Raw genomic sequence first — 23,042 nt, 5'->3', positions numbered from 1 at the left:
CACTGACGAAAAAAAAAACGGATACGCCGACGCTTTCGAGTGATGCATTACGCAATCCCTCCGTAACGTTTATTTAACAAAAATATTCTAGGCTATATACAACAGCGTAATTAGAGGTCGGAAGAAACTATTACAACACCCTCGGTTGGATCGCGCTTAATCATCCGCGTCTAAAATGCACTTTCTCTAAAACAAAGATTAATTAACTCAAATATGCTACCGCAACTACTACAAATATTATATTAAGAATACTGTGCGTATTGAAATAAACACGAGTGCAAGTGTTCGAAGTTACCTTTTGCGCTGCGTCTTCTTTCGCAAATGTTTTAGAGTTTATAAAAATGTCTGTTATAATGTACATATAATCAATTTTTTGCGTGATACGCTTATGTTGATTTCTAATTTCTTGATAAACGTAGCCACAAAGTTATTTGTATTTTACTATCTGTTACGAAATAAAAAATATATATAAAATAAAAAGATAAAATAAATTTTTTGTATAGTTATCTACAAATTGTAAAATTAACTTTGCACATCAATTCACGGTTTATAGTAGAAATGTCTTGTTGTAATTATACGAAAATACTCTAATTATTTACGCTCTACGTAATAATACAGTCTATGCCCCGGATCCTTTATAAACTTGGTCTGCATTAACGGATTCCGCTTTTGTTCCACATTTTTCTTCTTTTCTTCTTCGTTTGCCTCTTTATTGTAGTTTCGTTCCTTCCAGTCTTCAGTTAGCCTGTCCGATTCACTCTGAGTTCTTTCGTTGGCTCGACTTCTTCCTCGATTCGGTGGAATATTCCGCATTAAGTTGCGTATTGCGTAGCTCTGAAACCACAAACTTTCATGAATGAATCATAAGTGAGTTATGTTGAACGCATAATTATATATGTATTCATAGTTAATTTTGATTTAAATTATTACATACTTAATTTATGGCAACATTATTATATATGATATTACTTTACGAGTAAAACATGAGCGATATTTATTTTTAGCGATTATTTAGACACTTTTACATATTTTTATAGTTTATAGATAAATAATTTGGTCTAACGTTTTTTAACTTAAATTCAAGTCCCTAAGGTTCTCCATATCTTTTATATTGTAATGCTATTTTTAGTTCTTGTGCATTCTTAATTTTAAAATTATTATTACAAAAAGTACACCGTCCGGAAGAACGTAAGAAGAAATTCGTGCCTTAGTAATCGTAATTCTTTGAAATCCAAGACATAGAGGACATCATATGTTTGGAGCCATATTCGGTCAGCTGAACCGTCCTGTGGTGCGGTGACAAACTTACTTCTGACGATATCCCAATGCCACTGTTGTCATTATCATTCTCATCGTTAACAATGCCGTCGTGAGTGCCAAAATCATTTATCTTCTTAACTTCCTCCTTCTTCATCCCAAAATGTTTAAAAGCTTTATCTCTACTTTTATCTTGAGGCTTATCTGACGCCGATTTTTTAATTTCATCCCCATTGACAAATTTATCTTCGTCACTTTCTTCCTTATCCTCTTGCTTTACTAATTCTGTCTTATTATCTGAATCTTTATTATCAAAATTATTACCGTCCTGTTTATTATTATTCTTTCTAACTTTCAGTCTGATTCTCTTCACCGGCTGTTTTCGAACAGACGTCTTCATAGAATCGAAGTTTTCTGTTTCGTTTGGATAAGTGGTTTTCGTAACGATCTTCTCCTTCGAGACTCTCGATAGATGCTCGATCGTTCGTGTTTTTGGTGTTGAAGTTTCTACCTGCGAATTGTCAGTCTTGGATTTAGGCGTGGCAATTGTTTTAGCTGTTGCAGTCTTTTCAGAAAAATCCGATCTATTTGTCTTCTCGCCTTTCTTTGAATATCTTTTTCGATTAGGTGTGAAAGTTGATTTTCTCGGGCCAAAATCGATGCTTGTCGAAGGCGTTGTTGACGTTGTTGTCAAAGTTTCAGGTCTTCTGCGTCTCTTTTTGGTAGGTTCAGTAACAGATGCGGCAGATGCATTATCGAGGGAAACCGGAAAGTTATTCTTCGATACTTTTCGTCGACGTTTCTTACGCTGTTCAGTAGCGGAAGGAACTTCCTTCGTCCCATCAGACTGGCTCGGCTGAACGCTTGTTACTTCCGTATCATCTAAATCACTTTTGTTTAACTTCAGATATTCCATAGGCTCTTCTTCCTTTCCTTCATTAATAACATCTTCACTCCTGAGTTTTTTCGAATCGAAGCGCGAATTATTTGTCGCATTCCTGTCAACTTGAGACGCTTTTCTTCTTGCATTCTTTCTTCTCGGCGGCTGCGTGATGTCCTCGGGCACGAGCATTCCTCTGGAAATTCCTCTATCTGAGGAAGGTGATTTTTGCGCGAACGAAGGAGTATGATTTTCTATCTCTTTTGAAGCGTTTTCCCTGGGCTCGTCCTCATCCTCTAGAAACTTTTGGATGGATCTGCTGATTTCGTGCGCGCTAGAAACCTTTGGCTTTACATCGCTGGAACTGTATCTGCTGCTGTATTTCGTAAACGGCACGTACTCGGTAGTAGATTCTTCGCTGTCATCTATATTCCTGCGCGAAACATCGCGTCTAGTATTCACTCTGCGAATTTTGGAAGGGACATTATACCTCTCCCAAGGATAAGTGGGTTTCTGCCAAGGATAAATGGGCGTCTCATACCTCGTGGATTCTTCCTCGTCTTCGTCGTCGTAAATCCTGGCGTGCTTCCGCTTCCTTCGTTCTCTTGCCAATCTGTCTCTCTTTTCCCAAGGGTATTCGTATCTGTCAAAATCGTGCAACCACCGTTTACCGTCTTTATTTTCTTTGTCGGCATGCCAAGGGAATACGTAATCTTCGCTCTTTTCTTCGCTTTCCTCTTCTGGATTGTTCTCTTCGCTTCCTTTTTTAAACTTTGACTTGTATCTTGAAAATGGGAAAGGTTTGTACACTGTCTCTTTCTCAGAGTCTCCGTCGTCCTTGTCGCTTTCGATCAATAACGGCCGCCTCGTATATGTAAAAAACGTCTGGTCCTTGTTCGTACCTTCCTCTTCCTTCGATGACAGCTCCTCGGAATCGTCGTCTTGTGAGAATAATCTCGTCTTCATCGTCGTTTCAACCTGTTCTTCCATTTTCTCGGAAGAATCATTTTCCCATGGATTCGTCACGCCTCTGGGATAATCAGTCTCTTCCTCCTGCTTCTCTTCACTGTCTTCAGATTCGTGATCTACGTTTGCACGATATTTACTCGATGGCGTTGTTGCTTCCTCGGGAAATGTTTCCGCGTATCCTGGTGGATCAGACTCCAAATACTCTCGCAAATTCAGAACTTCCTTCGAATCTTGAGGATCCGTCGATCTCGCCGTGGTCGTGGAAACATTCTCGTTGACACTCTCGCGAACCTGATACGTGTTGGTCGTACTTTCCTCCTCGTCCTCCTCAAAGAAGCTTTCCACGGATTCCACATCGGTCCCGGCCCTGTCCACTTCTGGATATTCGTCCTTTTTATGATAAATCATTTGTTGTACAGCGGATTCTTCTGCATGATAAGCCTCGGTTGTGCTACTTTCTCTATCTTCTATTAGTGACGTTGCACTTTCAATTCCTGAAGTGTTCTCGGTTGAATTCATTATCGTAGGATTGTTCTGCCGATCATCGACTGGTTTATTCTTTCTTTCGATGCGATTATACCGGGGCTCCTTTCGCCTGCTGTCTTCATCCACCGTCTTTGAGCTCGTGGTAAACTTTCCGAATCCTCTCGTGTCCCACTTGGGCTTCGAGTACCTGATTCGATCTCTGATCGTGTAGACAGTTTTCTGAGGTTTACTCTTGAAATCGCTGCTCGTGGAATTTCTTCGTTTCTTCTTATCATTAATCTTCAGAATCGTAGACAAACTTCGATCTTGAACGCTAATTGGTCTACTCTCTTCGATCTCCAAATCTAACGGTTCAGTTGTTACATTTGTTTTGTTCGTTGCTTTTTCTATCAATTTTACTGTCAATGTATCATTTCCAACGGCAGCGACTTCTGTAGATCCATTAACTGTAGCCTCTTTATTGTCATTGATAATACTCTCAGAAGAATTCTTGGCGGTGTCATCTGTCGTGCTGCGTTTGTTCAGCTTGATAGTATGGTGGTGAGCGATGATTCGCGGAAAAGTCGGAGATCTTATGAAAGACACTCTGCTCTTAGCCAGCGGTCTATGCTTCCTGTAAGTTTGCCGATGAATTAAATACTTCGGCGGGGGTACCAATCCTTTGATCTCCAACGACTTCGTGTTATTTATAACGTCAGTAACGTCAGTTTCATCCGACTTTGACGTAATGTTTTCTTCCGATGTATCATCCACAACTTTTACCGTGTTTTCGCTGCCTGCAGTCGCCAGAATCTGCGTGGGCGGCGGCAAGGTCGTCATCTCGTAGACCTGGTAAATGTTCTTCATGTTTCTAATATTACCCATCACATCTTCGTACACTTGGTTTTGATAGGAATCGGTTTGGTAAAACTTGGGCGATGGTGTCGTAGTGGGGGGGATTTTTGACCAAAATTTTCGATTCTTCACTCTGCGCATCATGTTGGACAGCTTCGTGCCGCGCACAGTGTGGAGATACGCGTCCCTTCCTCTTCCGGTTTGCGGATCGTGTTTGTAGTTGACGCGTATCGATTCGAGGGTCTCGTAAGGACGAATTCTGTTTCGCCACTGGCGACTGCTGCGCGACTGCTCCGGCTTTTTTGAAACTTGAGGCACGACGTATTCGTCGTTCTCTTCAGGGAGCACCATAATTTTTGAGGAGAACTTCGTGGGATTTAACTCTGTCGGCGGAGTCGGTTCCCCGACTAGTTTTTCGCCGAACAACGGATTGTCGAGGGGATTCTCATCGAAGTACTTGGCCTTGAAGCAATCCAGTTTGTTTCCGAGACCACGAAGACGCGGTAGATCTTCTTGCGGGCCTCGTTCGGGATCCGGCTCTTCTTTCTCGGGCAATACTTTGTCCAGATTGGACTCCACCTCGTCGCACTGTTTGTAAGCGTTCCGGGAATCGTAGAATGCCATTCCACGCGAGGTCTTCCGCGGTATTGTTGCGGGATCGACGACGTACTTCAATGCGGACGCGCTAGGTACATCCTCGTTGTTATAAAATGGATACTTGTTCAAATCTATGGCGGCTTCCGTCGTCGTGGAAAAATCTTTTATAAGATCCTCCTCAACAAGTTCCTCGACGTAATCGAAGCTGGGAATTTCAACTTCGATTTTTCCATTTTTCTCGATCGTCGGCGAAGCCTCGTTTTCTTTCTCGTTAAAACGCGTGGCAATCTCTTTGTCGATCACATCGCCGCTGATTTTCGGAGACTCGTTCAACAGTTCTTCGTGATTATTTTCATTTACTTTGTTCTTGAAGCTGTTTATCGAATCTGCCTCACTTTCGATGTCTCTTTTCTTTTTTGCCAATTCTATAACAGTCGTGTCATTTATTCGCCCATTTTGCTTTGCCGATTGGATCAATATCGATCCTTTGTTGTCTATCTTTGAAATGTCGATTATTATTTCTGTCGCGTTCTTCCTTTCACCGATAGAGATAGTGCTATTTTTGTTGTTGGATGTTCCGCTCTCGTCTCCTCTCCATCTCGTGGAAAATACTAGTTTTATACCATCTGGAACATCGATCGGTGCATCGATCGCTCTCCGACTCGGCAACTTTCCTTCCGATCTATCAATTACCCTATCAAACGAACTTTTATCTTGCTGCTCCGATTTAGTGTCATTAGTCACACCATTGTTTGCCGCTGCTTTCACATCAACATCCATAGCGTTGCTGTTGCCGTCGCGAAATTCACCTTCGTCGGATCTTTTTCTCCGGTCGGATCGCCAGCTCGCTTCGGAATTTAAAGGGAAATATCTAAACGGGTTATCTCGTCGCTGCGGTTTGCCACTGAGATGAGAATGGTGATTGTCGTTCTGCTTATTGCTACGGTAATTGGCGTAAGCAGTCGCCAGCTGTAGCGGCGGTGGCAATAGTTTCGTGGTCGGAAGCGAATTTTTACGATAGACGGGATGCACCGGCTGGACATGGGCGAAGGGATCGAAACGGAACGGTATTCTAGCCGGCTGAGAACGATGTTGATTTTGCAATTCGTTTCTCCAGTTAGCTTCCCGAGGCGATTCACTTTCGGTGGATATGCTCGAACGATTCCTCGGCGAAGGATGATCCGTTAAGAAGATCGAATAAGTAGCTTGTTGAATCGGCGGCCTCCTTAGGGTAAGATCGTCTGAAAAATAGGTCTTTTTTTCTTTAGAGAAAGACTGGGTTTCTTGATTATTCTTAATATAATTCAGCATCTTATTATACTTCGCATTTAGGTCATCGCGAATCTTACTGTACTCGTTCTCTTCCTTGGAAGATGACGATGAAACCTGTTGATGAGGAGATTGAGTGACGGATTTAACGGGTTTCTTATTATGAGACGGCTTTGCTCTCGCTAGAACCCTATACTTGAGCTTATTTCTGGTAACGGCAATGTTGCTATTGTCGAGAACAGGACTGAGGAAAGGGTTTTCATGGTACTCGGCTATTCGCGCGTAGGCTTCCTTGGTGAAATTGAGTGTCACGACAGCGGGAGTGCTGCTGGACGCAGTGGTGTCAAGAAGAGTACTTGTTGAGTCCTCTACAGGACTTAACGATGGCACGCTGGTGAATGTTCTAACTGTGGATGTAGTTATCACGCTGCTGACGTAGTCGACACCGCCGCTTTGTCCAAGTAGATGACGACTGTGCGTTTGTGCGGAGGTTGGACCGAATTCCACGTGATCGGAGAACAAATTTCGCGGACGGAAGCTGCTCGGGGCGAGGAATGTCGAGGGCGACGTTTCCTCCTTCGTCACTAAAAGATACGGACCGTGGCCGTCAATGGTTGCAACCGCGACCGGCGTTTGCGCTTCCTGTTGCGGATTCATGGTCGTCGAGTTCGATACGAGCTCGGATGGCTCGGTGCTCGATGGGCCTTGCCTCGCCTTGAAGTAATCCCAGAAGAGCTGACTGTAGCTAACTGTCGTCGGCTCGTCGATGTGTCGAGACGGAGCTGTTGCGATCGGCGCGACATAGCGCAGGGTCGTCTGATCGACAGAATATATCTGCGAGTTCGGAGAACTTGTTACAAAACCATGGGGACTTGCTGGCGTTTCAACATCAATTGGACTTGTTTCTTCAAACGGGAGCACAGTTGTCTCGTAATCCCCAAAGAGGAGCTTCTTATTTTTCGATTTGCGCGACTTTGTTTTCTTACCCACATTATCGTTTTTTCGCAATTTGGATTTGCGCTTCTTTGTCTTGACTGACTTATTCTCGTGTTTTAAATTATCTTCTACACGAGACTCCTCCAATTCCGAACTATTTACCTTGATATCATTACGAAGTTTCGATTCTTGTGCGCGCTGATATATTTTCGAATTTCTCTCAGCCTCTTCAGCATCTTTCTCTACGTCTTCTTCCAGCTTCCCGATGTTATTCTCAGCAACGAATTTAGGATTTAATTCAGATTCTTCCCCGCCGTTTCTGTCGTATGCTATCAGATTATCTTCATCATCTGCCTCCTCAAATTTCTCTTTTCTCTTTTCGTACATATGGTCTTGATAGTCTTCTTCATATTCCTTGAATTCATCCGGTATTGAATTTTTTCCTTCTCTGTTTTTAGCACTTGAGGAGTTTTGTCCGCTGTTCTTTCGATTATGAAGCTTGTGCGCGAATCCTTCGTGAAAATCGGCGTCCCTGATGTGTCCCGCGTGGTCGTACGCCGAGTCCTCGTATCCCTCTTCGGTGTAGACCGTGTTGACCTTCGAATTGGTGACAACTGCCCTCAATCTGGGCGCGTTACGCCTCTCTTCCTCCGTCTCCGCGCTTTCGATCGCCTGTCGCTGTGGCACTCTCCTCACAGTGTGGCTTCCTCGTACTTGAGCATGCAGCTTCGTCGGCACGAAGTCCAGAGGGATGTCTTTTTCAGGTGGCGGTTTCGCCCAGATTCCAGGACCTACGTATTTTGGTTGAGTAGGCACGTCTCTAGCTTCTTCATGGTCCGAATATGGTATCACATGGTCTGGAGGCTCTTCAGGGTCGTCGTCTTCTCTATACTCGTTACGCTGATGAGATGGCCGCACGAATTGATTGAGAACATTCGTTTCCGAAGAATGGAGTATCTCTTCCCCTTGTATACTCGCCGAAGTGGGTAAATAGGTGGTAGAATCTTGATAGATCGACGCCGTGGTGTTCAAGGGCCAGGAGCGATCTGTAATTTGATCACCATCGCCGATGTCGATCGTAGTGGTGATTGTGTAGAGACTCGACGACACGTCATGGATGCTGGCAACCATCAGAAGAAAAATCATAATTATATTAAAGGCTTCTCGTTGTTGCTCCATTTCTTCGGATTGTTCTTCGCTTCATAGCACTGTCAAGATGAGAAAAGATTGTTCGATGTATGATTAACAGTGGGCCATTAAAGTGCACTTTTCAGTACGCACATCTTATCACAATTGTTACGCAGAATAATAGTATCGAAATATTTAGCATTCAAGCTCAAGAAAGATACATTGCAAATTCATTTCAATATTTGAGAAGAAGTATATTATATCAATCACAAATTTGTATCAGTTTCCGATCGAATGAAACGACACCGAATATAAAATTCGCTTCGTGAACCACGAACCACCTCGCGGTTCAGAACTCTTCACAACGGCGGAAGAAGACGCACTGTTACGTTACTCGGCTTTCGGAGACCGCGGATTCTGCGGACGACAGGTGACGCTTATCAATTTGCGTTGGTCGCGGCAAAGGAGAGAAAATCGCGGTTTACGTACGAGCCATCGGTGTGATTTCTAATCATCTTCGATCGAGGTCTTTCGTCAAACTGGCCGGCGGTGCGGGCCGCGTGGCCTAATTTATATTTTCCAGCCATCTGAAAGGTGAGGTAGGGTGAAAAACGTTGGAACGACTAGAGACCCTGCTCCGCGAAGCGTGCAGATCCGATCGTTCAACGATTCTGTCACTCTCGATTGGATTCGTTCGCCAGGCCGTTTCACCCAGACGCCTCTCTTCTCCGGTTCGCGTATTAGAAACTCCGACGTATAGCTCAACAGTATCCTAATTACTATGCGCTCGTACCCTTAATTTTACTGCGCGATCACGAGCGCCTCGTGAAAGACGCGCGCGAAGAGAAGCGCGTCGTTAATCGAGCAAAGTGTGCCGCTATTAACGCAAAGTGGAAGGACGCGTGAAAAGCACGTGGACACGAGATTACCCAGCGGGACGAGCTGGGTATTCTCATACAGCATAGCGCGATTTACTTCATTCAGTCAGCTGTAAACGGTTCGTTTCGCCGGCTGCGCTCCACTCGTCTCGGCACAGCGATTGTGCCGCGTCTTTCCGCGTTGGGCCGCGAAGCGTGTCGTTCGGGCCGCGGGACTTTCTTCGCTTCGACGAGCCCGCGAGAGGATGGATTATCATAGAATGTAATTTCCATTTCCAGAACAGCTACGAGCGCGCTTAGATAGATAAGTGAATTTTCTTGCGTGCAGTATTTGTCATTCCGATACGATCTTCGCGTGGAAACATTACAAACCGGCGTTTGTAAAAACTGATCGAATTACCAGATCAAACTTCGTTTAATACTAAAATATAAATCCTTATAACTTTCGAAAATTAATTTAATCTGTAATTCTTTTGCGTAATAAAATACAGATTAGTAAAAAAGATTGTCTTTTTATATAACATTGTATCTTCGAATACATAATTAAATTATAGTAAAACAATTATTAAAATGCAACTATTATTTTAATATTAAAACGGGCGAAATTTTCTATAATTATATATTTATATATGTTTTCTCTCTCACGTGTTAAAACAACTAAAAGCTATTTTTTAAATTTATAATTATGAGCATCGGTTCGAATGATTTTACGATTGCGCAAACCGAGTCGACTGTGGTAAACGATACTATTTCGTCATCAATCTTTAGTCTCAATGGCGCAATATAAAGCTTTTTATGAAGATGAGAATGTGATTTTACGCACGTTGCTATGTCATAAAAAAACAAGACGTACGTAACAGGTGTGTACGTTGATTTTAACTATCTTAGTCAGACTGTTTTAGTACTCCTAAAATACTTTTCCGACATTTACAGTATAATATATATTCCATGGTATGTCATATATTGTCTCTTTTGATGCAGACTTTTTAAATAGACAGCGCGTCTTGTTTTTTATTCTTAATGCCAGAGTAATAAACCTAAGCGGTTTCAATTTCAAGCGGGTTAACAATTTAAATCAAAAAAATGAAAAATACAAATTATTTTTTAACTTTTATAGTGTAAAACTTCATTAAGTCGTAGCTTTTAAAATTGATATTTAATCGCTTGTTAATGTTGTTCTCTGTCAATTGAAATAATTGAATTCTAATATTGTTGCTAAGAACGCGATTTAAATATTTAAGATAAAAATTTTATAAATTTATATATGCATAATAAAAAAGACTTAATAAAACTTAGAATGGATTGATAGAAATCAAACCACAACGGTAAAACAAAACTTGATTCTTTCCTGTTTCTACTCTGTTAGTGCGCACCTTGTAGAGAAGTCTTTATAAAACACACAGTTACGAGAAATTTAGCTTTCTCCATTTGTACGAAGATGCGGATTACATTAGAATCTCCTTCAGATTTTGCGGAAAATAAAAATCTCGATTTACTGTAAAAGACCGAATGTTCAGTCATCCTGGCACGACGGCGCGCTGTACAGGAAGAAGGAAAAAGTTTTGCACTTCTCCAATACATGAAATGTGAAATTGCATTCACAGATGACTGATCGAAGTTACGGCAAATAAACTGTGATCGTGTACATTTCATGCTAACAGCGATTGGCATTGCTTGTATCACGAATAAAATTTCGAATACTTTCTCTTGCCGGCTATAAAACACATTACAATTGAATCAGCCTACGTCAAACAATTATAAATAGGTGTTCAGATTAAAAAAGAACAATCTAAGAATACTTTATTGGTGATACAAAACACAATCATATATCGTAAACTCCTTAAGTATAATTTATAAATAATTCATAGAGAGAGGTAACAATTAATAAATATCAGATCAAGATGAACATGTCCAAAAGTCCAAAAAGAAAATTAAACGATCATTGCATCTGCCCATTTTGGCCATAATACTCTTACATCTGATGTCTTCTCGTTATTACTACACAAAGAACTTTTCGTGTAATATCCGAATAAGAATTTATCACCCATTGTATCTTTGCGTCACCTAATTAAACGATAAAGAGAATTAAATAAAGTTCTTGGTTAAATTTTTATGATGCCTTGCAAGATATTTACATATCAGATAAACGTATAGCTAGGTTTTACTTATAATTTTAATTAAATTTTGGATCTTTTTTTTCCTTTTCGTTTGAACTCGACTCAAAAGAGCCTTAAAAAGGCTCGTAAATAATGAACATGTTAGCGCACGGAACACGGATGCGTTCCTCTAGGAAATAATACTCTCTCACGATTGTAAATATTAATGTAAGAAACGCGAGTCTCGCGAAATACGTGATTTGGAATCTTCATTACAGTAGAATGTCAGGTACTCCGAAGAAAGAACACTACGATCTAAGATATCATCGGTTTCCACGCGTTATTGTCGCTTTGAACCGGTGCCGACTGGGTGGCAAGTTGTGGTTCCGCGGATTGCAGCATGGAAGCTTCCGGTTTGAAAAAGTCTATAATTGGGTGATAGTTATAGTTGATTCTCCTCTGCGGCTCCTGGTATTCGTCGTCGAAGCCTCCGTTCTGCAGTCTCGACGTGGCATCCACGTCCTGGTCGAACGGCTGACTGTACCTGGAAAATTATTTCTGACTAGACATTTCAAATAAATTTCAACAAGATTAATTTTATAGTTTTTTGTTCTTGTAATTTTTAAAGATTAATTTCAGCTTCTAAAATTTTAAATACTAAGACAAAAAGTGACGTTTCTTAGTAACATTTTGTTCTTTTAATTTTTTAAAGATTAACTTCAGCTTCTAAAATTTTTAATACTAAGACAAAGTTGACGTTTCCCATCAATTCTAGGTATTATAATCTAACAGCGATTATTCTCTAGCAAAGTGTTTTATAAAGAAAAAAATCTGTTAAAAGATACTAAACAGATTAAAAATAAAAGTGTTGCACGCTACTCACCGGTTGGCCGTGCTGTTACGAGAAGTCTCCGTGTAATCCTCGTGGGCGGTAGATTCTCGTCTGAAAGGTGGCCTGTTGAGTCGGTTGGGCCTGCTGCTCTTGGTCAATGGACCTTTGTAGCCGGGTGCTCGGGTATTGGGCGCGTGCTGTTGCGGCAACTTGTCGTATGGCCGTGGGATCGACGCGGGCTTCTTCGGTCTAGTTCTATTAAATAGAGTAAAGCTGGGTCTACTCGTTGGACTGACCTCCAGCGTCGGCTTCTTGTTGCTGGATACTGAAGGAAACGAGTATTCTCTGAAGTCGTTCAAAGTCGTGGACGACGGCGAATAATTCTGAAGTAAAGTACCGTGGATGGAATCGTAGCTCAAGGTGGGAGTGTACTTGGTAATATGATTGAGGACAACGGGCTTGTTGAGATCCTGAAAGTCATCCTTGTGATCGTTGATCGTCGCGAAATCCGCACCCGGGAACGTCTCCTTGGGCTTCATCGGGGGATCCTTCTGATGCGGCGGGAAAATCTCGGAATAGCCGTGCACGTGGCAGCTGCAGCAGGTCGGAACTTTGAATATGTCCATGTGTAGTCCTAGTTTCTGGTCCCAAGTCAGCAGTCTGTGATAGTTGTAGATTTGCACGCAGGAGGAACGGTAGTTCTCGGAGATAAACGAGCAACTTGACTGTGGATTGCTGTGAGAAAAACATGAAATGTTATTAAAATGTTATTTAATGGTATTAAAAAGAACAAAAAACATTAAAAAGAAAATTATATATTATTACAAAATGTCTATGTAGCTTTTTTTTCAGTCGTAAGAAGAAATTATATATCTACGTGTATACATATGTGAATTTTAATTCGTAATTAACGTTTTATAATTCTTTACTACAAGCCACATTTTACGTAAGATAATGATTTATAACAGGCAAATATTAACTTAAGACTTTGAGAACGGGATATTACGTAAATTGATAATTAACGCCCAAATAAATTACTCTCCCTTCTTTGAATAAAATAAACACTGGTTGCCACACTTACGAGCATTTCTCCAGTCGTATCGTCTGGGTGTGTTCACCTGTGTTTATAATGTATTTCCATACTCCAGAAGCAGCTCTCGCTAATTGCGGGCGAGCGTATTTGACAGTTGACGGACAAGTGAAACCCTCCTCCACGTTGTCGAAGGGATTGTCAGATCGTCTACATCAAGAGCAAAAATATGCATTGATATGGAACGTGCGAGAAAATCATTTTTAGATGCTTCTAATTAATCACGCTCATTTTTTATTTATTTAAAGTTAATAGAAATTTAAAATTAAAATACGCTGCAATATAAAGCTTGGCGCTTTTCAAAAGATGAGTAGAAACACGGATCTTTAATTTACCTTTTAATTTCATTGCTCTCATATCTGTTCTCGAATTTATTCTCCAACGATAGGGCACTCGGCAATTTTTCTTCCGCGCTTCCGTCTTGCGCCTTGTAATCGGTCAACAATGCGGATACCATTTCCTTATTGGATCTTAAACTTCTTATTATCGCCTCGCTAGAAAGTTAAAGTCGTTATTAATACTTTTTCGCGAAAGCGAATAATAGTGATATTTTTACTAGTCTGGAAAATTTCTTTTATGCGTATTTCGTTACTTATTTGAAAGACTAAGAATGATGTAGACTCGGGTAATGACAATTTCAGAGGAATTTAGCAGAGGAAATACCAGCGAAATGATATTGCAATTGCTCAATACTTGGCTCTGTAGCACGTCAGTGCAAATTATTTATTTGCAAAGAAGATAATTTATCAAATTTAAAAAAACTATTTCAAGAATTCTGTAACAACGTGCTATCCAACTCTACTAGCTCTAACTCAAGCTAACTCTTGTAATTAAGTTCTTTTAAGGTCTGCGTCCACGCGAACTTGGACCAAGTTCTAGCATCGCGGTCACAGGCCTTAATACGGTCAATGCTTTATTTATCTCTACAATTCCCCGTTAGTTTAATAATACTCTCGAGAAGGAGAGACGCGGAAAGTGAAAACCGCCGTCTCGCCAATTAAGATGGACCGGGAGATTTTAATCTCGGCCGTATGCAAATTGCCGCATAACAATGTTCGTCATTAATTCAATGCCAAAACGAAAGTTCAGGGCAGACTCACTGCGGATAATCGTTGGCCTCGAGACACACCGTCTTTGTGAAGAAAGTGCATTCGTTTTCCGAGGGCCTCCTCTTCGGCTCACTCGGCCGCTTAGACGGTCGCATGACAGGCGGCCTCGATAAACCTGCGGAAATCATCCACGATCTGTCTCGGCCCGTGCCACTTTTATCCGACGCAATTTACGATTTGTCGATTACCGTGAAAAAACTGACCTGTGTAAACGTTCCGCCTGTTCGGAAGAGACGGTCTCACGGGCCGCACTGGTTTCACGAACACGGGTCGCCGTCGATCTTGAGGCCTCACTAACCGCAGTTCTTGGGCCTGTAATTCCGAAACACTTGTTTTATAAAAATTCTCATTGTCACATTATCACATTATTCGTATATTATTAAATTTACAAGATCCTTTTAGAGACCCATCTTTATTTCCCTTCTTCGGCTGATTAATATCAATATATAATATTGCCTAATTCGTCACTTTTGTCGCTAATTTTAACGAGGTGCGATCAATTCGTAATCGCACTTTGGCGTGCAAACATAAAATTTGTGAAATATTCCTTTTAAACGCCTACAAGTATTGTCCGCGTACGCTGATCTTAATGATCGTTTACTCAAGTATACTTGAGACATTGCCTGCACCGAGTGCGCTCTATGTAACGCGCGTTTAAAATCGTCGCAGATTGAAAAGACATTAGATCTATTAACGTAGCAATTAAATATAATACAGAATTCTATGCCGAAATAAACGAATGTGTCGTCGAGTGTCGGGGAAGAAAATAATGAAGTGGTTCTGCTTCAAATCGGTGTTTTATCTTATACCGATCACTTTCCATAAGAGAAGCTCATTGTACTACCGTAGCTTATCTATTCCCACGTAGAATAAATCAACATCCGCCTATATCCGTTCAAGTCGCTCGCTAATTAATGTCCGGAATGGAAAGTCGTTCTCTCGCGCGATATATCTGATGGTGTATAGTAACCGCGACATCACCACTCACGAGATTCAAGAGATGGTCCTTGCGACGAGTCGTCGTAATAAAATATGTCGAACGCGTGAAAGTACTTGCATAAAAGGTGTTGCTTATAAAGGCCGCCGCCACAAGTGAAACCACACGGTGCGCTTGTTCTAAATCCGACAATGTCGCAATATCTAAGTATATGCTGAATGAAGATTCGACCAATGTTATACCCTTTAATATACCATGTTACATAAGCCAGAGGTAAATTCAAATACACGGTGAAACTTACGAGGAAAAAGAACGCAAGATCAACAATTTTCAACATACATGTGTATGCTGATTTGGTACGATAAAATTTGTAAAATGCATATAAATGATTTGTACATAAAAATATGAGTTTTTGCATAATAGGATTTTGTAAATTTATAAACTTAATTTATATATAAATAAATATATACATATAAAATAATTTTTAATACGTTTAAAATGTGTTAAAATAATCAAACAATGACTATAATATAAGGATTTTCAATTACGGTTCAATCCAGCGGTCGGAAGTAAAAATGAATGATACGTCGATTTAGAATCTGCATAAAACTAATCAAGGGAATCTACATATCATATTTATATGGCAGATACCATTTTAGACATTAGCTTGATGGTTTAGAAATCGCCGTAAAGCTCGAATTTATTAGCGATTACATGCATAAAAGCCGATATTTACAAGCATCGCGCCGTGAGAAACTCGTCTGCTAGGGAAAATATACATATTTATTAACCGGTGGGATAAATCTCGTTGAAATTTACGACAAGTGGACATGTCAAACTCGACTTTCTACCGTTCTCCGATAGCGGGAAAAAGTCGACGCGATAGATCATTTATGCACGATCACGCGCGCAACGTATAAAGATAATAATGTCATTTTTTTATCTGCACGCGCGTTTAACTCACTTCAGGTAACGCTTCGGGCACCTCGTCCGAGTCCGAGTCCTCGCTCTCCTCGGAGTCGGAATCGTTGGATATGATCTTCGCTATGTCCATACTGATCGGCAGCATCAGTTCCCTGCTCGCGTTTTCTCTGTTTCCGCCGCCGAGAAGTGACCGGACTTCCTCAAGTGGCGGTGAGGTCGTGTCGTTACTGGATATTCTCGTCGAAATTAACGTCGCCATCGCCAGCTTTTGCGGTGGCGACATGCTACGTATTATTGGTATTACTTCGCCGATTTGTTCTCGCTTCTCCGGCGTTTTCATCGCCTAGAAAAAGGACAAAGGAGATTAGTTTCATTTATGTGAAATCAATGACTACAGAAGACACGTACTCTCCGAATATCTCATTTTATCGATTAGTCTCTTACAGAGATTTAAATAAAATAATTGATAAGATACCAAAATGTATTGCTGATTATTGGTTATATTTAAGCGAATGTAACGCCTAAGATTAATTTATAAGTCAGCAACCAAATGTATCGCAAATATTTTTCATAGCTCTATAAAGATTTATAGAAACTTCACATTTCTATAAAGATTTATAGAAATTTTACATTCCTATAAAGATTTATACTCGTACTTTACACAATTCATATCTCATGAAAACTAAAGAAACGATATTAAATAAATGTCATTCGAAAGTTCTTCATGCAAACGTGCTCACTCACGGATGCCACTACTTCTCGTACTTTGCTCGTTCTGTTTTTGACGTTTTCATCAGTGAGCTTGAGGGACGTCGATATTGTCCCCTGAACTTTCTCGCTGTTGTCGACATTGCCGACATTGTCGGTGTTGTTCTTCTCGGCATGGATTGGAGACAGCACAACTGCCTAAAAGATGAAACCAAAAGTTGCACGCCGCATATTGCGATACACAATTTTTATAATGGCCGTGGATAATATTATTAGCTAACTTAATAATTACATCTTGTAAAGCATTATATGCAATGTATTACTAAATCTGGGATTACATTATGCATTATTATGCCGCTACCTGCCTAATTAATTAATTGTCCGAAGTGTTAAATGGATGTTATCTAAATCTTATTAATACGGTAAATTATAATTAACAGTTAGCTAGGAAGTCGTGGCTGGTGCGAACCAAAATATAAATTTTCATAAGCGAATTAAAGAGCATGTTAATTAACTTCTGGTATCGCTAATTAGTGGGCGTCGCGCGCGAGACGCCGATTTAATTGAATCGCGAGTGAAAACGGCGCGTGTGGTTCAGGGAGACAATAAAATGCAACTTCCGGAAAGAACAATCGTAACGAGCGTGCAAAGCCGCTATACATAGCCGCGAGTGAACTGCAAGGAAGCGTAAATTACGTTACACGTATCTCTTGTTTGCCAAGAACGTGGACCGATTATCGCGCAAGAGATCTTTCTTCTTCTCTTTTTTTTTACAAGAAGGAAGCCTGTCCGGAGAAACGTCGGCTGCACGTTTACGTTCGTTGCACCGGAAGCGCACAGTGGCTGCAATGAGCTTTTGCAGGATGCAAGAGATCGCAGTGCGATTCTGCGCAATCGTCGAAAAGGGAGCCCCTTAATATCTCGTCGCGAAAGTATTACTTATGCAAATTTAAATGACTCGGTAAATATAAGATCTCGCTCGATAACTTCAATATGTAATTTATATGAATATAATTTTTGCCAAGACTTGGATTTAGTGAAAGTAAACGACCGTAAGTTTCATTTAACCTGACTCTTGGCAGCCTGTAATTGGGCGACGTGATGAATTTATTCTCCAATTTAATTATTTTCAACTAAACGAGTTAATTATCATGAGTAAGAGATAATTATGTCGAAAGCTAGTTATTAGCCGCGAACGTACATTTATACTCGGCGTATTAATGAATGAGGGGGGTTAATATTATATTTATCGGTGCTTAAGTTTCTCATCAATATTAATAGATCGGATCATCGTTCTCATAATTAACGCTTATTAATTTCTTATTGTGCTCTAATAATTAATGGAACAAAACCGCTTCGTACATGCAAGAATATCTCTTTTCGATACTCTAACAAAGGCAGCTAGTTTCGCTAAAATACGATCGAGCAACAAATGCAGGATGCAACTACGCTCGTGAGAATCCTTTAACCACGATACATCACGCGATGCAATATGCGCTTCCAACCCCAAGAGAATCCACTTCTCTCTTGAACATGAATGCCTCGATTATTATCCAGTCATTAAAAATGTATTTCTTTCTAATTTGGTGAAATGTGTGTGAAAATAAGTCGTACGGTGCTGCTCACTTGTAAGCAAATTTATAAAAGTTAGAAATTACCCGAGAAAGGAAGATCAGTCAATTTTTTAATTTTTATCGAGGGCCAAGCTACTTCTTGCTCCCACTTATTATCAGAATGAAGAATCTAGACTGAAAAATTTAAAAAAAAGAAAATGACACTTTGTACAGTTGGTGTATTTATTATAATATTTTCTTATATCTCTTTAATACGATCTTATTGGAATTAAAAAGCTATCGTGCCGTTATTATACATATATTTATGTAACGACCTAATAACCGTCGACCCGATGATTTTACTGTGTACGCATTCAATGGGTTCTCTGGCAATGAATAAACTCGCGTGACTACGTTTGAGCATTTCGTGACAGGTATTTCGAGTCAGTTTCCATATTTATCGTGTTAAAGCCTTTCGCGAATTCTCGCGCGAGAGCGAACATGATATTTCAGTGCATGTGTGAAGCATCTATTACTTTTCCTCATTCCGACCAGCGGCTGGATCAAGGTCGCAACAAAGGTTGTTCCACTTTGAATCAGGTAAACTGACGCAGAGAGCATCACGCGGTCAATAAACTGAAAGAACGAGGAACTTCATTCATTCGGCTTCGAGAACAAGTTAACGTCGATTCGAAAATTAACAGCTAATGAAATTATCTTTTAATGTAGTTATTAATAAAGAAATAGTAAAATGACACCGATAATTATTTCTTTAATAATTGGCTTAAATGCAACTTTTTAAAAAGAAGAAAGAAATTTAGATATTTTTACATAAAAAATGAAGTTCCTCGTCCATTCGTTTTTGAATAATTAACGCGCGATTAAATAAGTATTAAGACTCTAAAAGCTACAAAATGATGAAAAAATTAGCAACAGTTAATAAGAGATAAGAAATTTCATAATTTTCAACCATTTACACAAAAATTATGTAGCATCGAAAGACAAATTAAATCTTACCAGCAGCACCCAGTACGACCGTCCTATCCTCATCCTATCAAACCACTAAGACTCATCAACAGTTTCAGTATCAACTAATTTATAATTATCACGGTTTCCACTGTCACTACCACTGTAACAATTTAGCAATAATCTTTCAGCACCAACATGAAGCAATGTCATTAAATACTCAACTGTGCTCGCTCAGGTTGCGCTTGCGGAGTCTTTTTAACGACTGTCGGACCACATCTAAGAAATACGAAGAATCTTCGTTATAGAAGGATCTCTCGGTACCAATGTCCGTTCGTCAAATCCACCTGCTGCCGATCTGCTCTTTGAACTGGCGCAAAACGTTAGCTCTCTCGTAGTGGTAGGAGACCAAGAGCCTCCCCGCATGGTCCACGTGGGGATAATGTAGGAACACGGGATCTCCCCCTCATGCAGCCGTGACCGAGAAAAGAGGACCGTCATCGGGTTGGTGGATAAGCGTGTCGTACCGGAGAGAAGGAAGAAGTCGGCCAGCCGAGCTCCTCCTCTGCGTCCGTGTGAGAGAGCGCGGCTTTACTCTCGGTCAATAGATTACACGCAGCATCGCACACTTGTATTACGGTATACAAGGTGTTCCAGGTTCACCGCACTTTCTTCTGTCTAATTATTTTCTCATCAACTCAAGTATCTTCCCTAAAAGGTGTTGCGATCCCGATAGCTTTCGTGCGATGAACTTTCGAAGACTTCACGGCTTGAACTTCATTTCATTTGAAACGGACTCTGTTTCTCAACAAGATTGATTCTTTTTAGCCAAACATTCGTTATGTGAAGATATTTAAAGTTTTGAAAACGATCATTTTTGTCTAAAAAAAGTTATCTTTAAATTTTCATCAGAGATTTAAGTCCAAGGAAGTAAGGAAAACATAAGACACTGTGTATACTATCGCTATACTTATCGGGTTAACAGATGATCAACATGCTGTTCTTCCTGTGATTGCTATTCCGGATCTTGTACTTTCAATGTGACACTCTATTGTGTCGAGAAAGTTTTTCTTCTCGATCGATCATAGAGATCTTTTTGTCGCATGCGTGAAGCAGGTGATTCTATAAATTCACAGAATGTCTTCGACAACCTATATACTGATAGAAAGTCCGAGTTTTTTTTTCTCGTTAATTTTGGACAATCTTTCTTTAATGCGTATGAATTGTAAATTTAAATTAAAATGTCAGTACATTCTTTGAAATATTTTCCCAATTAATTAAGCCCAGACTTAGAATTCTGATAAATAAAAGACCACTCAAAGTTATTTTGAGAAATGTTAAAATTGCGTTAAACGGAGAAAGACATGGCACTTTTACTTGTTACACGAAGGCTATTTGAATTGTCACGCATGATTCAACTCGAGGTCCAACGCTTTCGAAAACATGTTTTTATTATTATAAAATGTCACGGTTGGCTGGCTACTTAGGTACTCATCTCATTTAGAAAATGGCATATTGTCGAAAGAAATTAATCGACATAAGCGCCATAATGAATTAACGGATATAGTCATTTTCTCTTGCACTGTTTTTTATAGCACGATCAACAGTATACGATTGTTTAGAGAAAGTTATCCAATTTCGTGCTTGGAATTTTCTACACGATGGGATATCGATCATGTAGTTCGTTACTCTTGACGTACTCATCGTAACAACTTCGAAAATCGATTTCAGAAACTATTAACGAGCATTTTATTCAAAGCTGGTTTCGCGTTAACCATGTTTTATTAGCAGAATTAAATAATTCGGTTATTACGATCTAAATTAAGAATTGTATAATATCGCATTTATTACTAGAAACACCATGCAATCGCAAACTTTCTCACTTTAGAGTCACAAGAAATTGCTTGGAAAGCGCACCAAGCACTGTAATATCAAGTGATCTATGTAATACTCGTGTAAAGGTAAACGGCGAAAGTGTTATTTTGCATACACGGTAATATAATATTTGCATCAAGTTCGACACGAGACACATTAAAAGCGCAATAAGATCGCGTTAAGATAAGCACGAATCGTGTAAGAACACTTTCTCACATTAATTATATTTTGCACTCATTATGATTGTCATTAGTACCTTTTTGATACGAGCCTTCTCATTTTCGCGAAATCTAAATTTCATTGATACATTTGAAATAGCATTTAAATGCATGTTACATGAATCTAATTAACATGTATATTGCTTAAGGACTATTTAAGCCTTGTCTTTTTTTGCGAGACGGAATCAATCAAGATTTATTTCTTCTTTAAAAATTTAATTTTTGCCACAAGTATAATAATTTTTATTATTATATTAGGTGAAAGTTCTGTATAAGGACGATAATGTTAATTATGGTAAGGACGATAGGAGCCTTTGACAATTTTTTTTATGATATTTGAATATGTTTGCACTTGGATGGAAAATAATAAGAACACAACTTTAAATATCGACAAATTTAATTATTATTTGACGATAATTAAATTTGTCGATATTCAATACTCAAAGTTGCATTCTTGTTCTTTTCCATCCAAGTGCAAACACATTGAAATATCGTTAAAAAATTCGTCAAAGGCTCCTGCCGCCCTTACCATAATTAATATTATCATTAAACATTTTTATATATGTATGTCCTTCTAAACCTCTTTATAACTTGTAAATTAAATGTATCACACATGGATATTAACCGCAGAAAACTTACACCTAATATCCAAACAAGAATTTCCGGAAGTCACGGTGAGGGCAATTTGCGGTAAAATAACGGGAACTGACGTACAGCGTTAAATCTTTTACGTCAATGACTTTCTTCTTCGCGGAAACAACGCTGCGCCCGAAATTCACCGCAGCTTTATTCCACTCGAATTCCTTCGGTTCCCTCGTCGAGCTCGGCACTCCGTTTCCAATATAACAGCTGCTTGATGACGGCGGAAGGGGTGAAAGCGGCGCGGCGGTTTTACGTTACGTCCAAATGGCATTTCGATGTACGATAGACAAGTACTTGCTGTCTTCGGTTAGCAACGTGTTAACGCTACCACGGCCGTGTGATACGCATGCCGTCGTCAAATGGCGTTTATCTAGTGCGCGGTTAAATTGTTTCAGAGAAGTCGTGAATAAAGCGTGCAGCTAATTTTCCGATATTAAGAATTACCAGCCTACTTTCGTGAGAGGATGAACATTATGGAATGAAGGACATTTATTCTGCGAAATGGGGCCTGTAAAAGTGTTTACTATCAACGACGTAGATTACTATGCTTTTTAATCGAACTGTTAAAGTATATTTTTACGAGGGAATTAAATTAGGATAAAAATGTAATAATGTGATCTCGAGAGAAAGGGGCGACCTATAGCTACGTGGCTGATAAGATAAGAGCGTCTAAGGCACTAAAATTTGCAAAATATATATCACGTTGTAGCATCAAGATAAAAAAAATTGCGTGTCATTACGGTGTTTCTTAAAGTTAATTAAAAAGTTACATACGGTCGTGATAATTGAATTCGTTGTCGATATCTTTGGCAGCTTCTCTCGTCACTTATAGGGTGTGTTCGGGATCGCACTATCAGC

The 23,042-nt window shown here is 39.8% G+C and overlaps 2 protein-coding genes across 2 annotated transcripts; both read right to left on the bottom strand.

Annotated features, from left to right (window-relative positions):
* Positions 1–468: 468 nt before the first annotated feature.
* LOC105568705 lies at positions 469–8,407 on the bottom strand. Its single transcript, XM_012024572.1, has 2 exons — positions 1,310–8,407; positions 469–834 (listed from the first exon to the last, which is right to left on the bottom strand). The coding sequence occupies exons 1-2, from the start codon at positions 8,405–8,407 to the stop codon at positions 592–594; spliced, it is 7,341 nt and encodes a 2,446-aa protein (XP_011879962.1). The 3' UTR covers positions 469–591.
* Positions 8,408–11,002: 2,595 nt separating this feature from the next.
* Positions 11,003–17,111, bottom strand: LOC105568534. Its single transcript, XM_012024275.1, has 9 exons — positions 16,967–17,111; positions 16,263–16,565; positions 14,565–14,673; positions 14,353–14,476; positions 13,588–13,746; positions 13,244–13,402; positions 12,560–12,897; positions 12,214–12,487; positions 11,003–11,874 (listed from the first exon to the last, which is right to left on the bottom strand). The coding sequence occupies exons 2-9, from the start codon at positions 16,560–16,562 to the stop codon at positions 11,646–11,648; spliced, it is 1,692 nt and encodes a 563-aa protein (XP_011879665.1). The 5' UTR covers positions 16,563–16,565; positions 16,967–17,111; the 3' UTR covers positions 11,003–11,645.
* Positions 17,112–23,042: the final 5,931 nt, after the last annotated feature.

Source organism: Vollenhovia emeryi, unplaced genomic scaffold (assembly GCF_000949405.1).
Source record: "Vollenhovia emeryi isolate VEMERY1.0 unplaced genomic scaffold, V.emery_V1.0 DF939128.1, whole genome shotgun sequence".
In the NCBI taxonomy this organism is placed as follows: Eukaryota; Metazoa; Arthropoda; class Insecta; order Hymenoptera; family Formicidae; genus Vollenhovia; species Vollenhovia emeryi.
The sequence above is the reverse complement of the archived record's forward strand: the minus strand, read 5'-3'. Positions and strand labels throughout refer to the sequence as shown.

Excerpts from the sequence above, each read along its gene's own strand:
- LOC105568705 (XM_012024572.1), bottom strand. The coding sequence starts at position 8,407 with ATGGAGCAACAACGAGAAGCCTTTAATATAATTATGATTTTTCTTCTG. Across the intron at positions 835-1,309 it reads GCATTGGGATATCGTCAGAA|AGCTACGCAATACGCAACTT; the intron begins GTAAGTTTGTCA and ends TTGTGGTTTCAG.
- LOC105568534 (XM_012024275.1), bottom strand. The coding sequence starts at position 16,562 with ATGAAAACGCCGGAGAAGCGAGAACAAATCGGCGAAGTAATACCAATA. Across the intron at positions 13,403-13,587 it reads GAGAGCAATGAAATTAAAAG|ACGATCTGACAATCCCTTCG; the intron begins GTAAATTAAAGA and ends CTCTTGATGTAG. Across the intron at positions 12,488-12,559 it reads GAGCTACGATTCCATCCACG|TATCCAGCAACAAGAAGCCG; the intron begins GTACTTTACTTC and ends CGTTTCCTTCAG.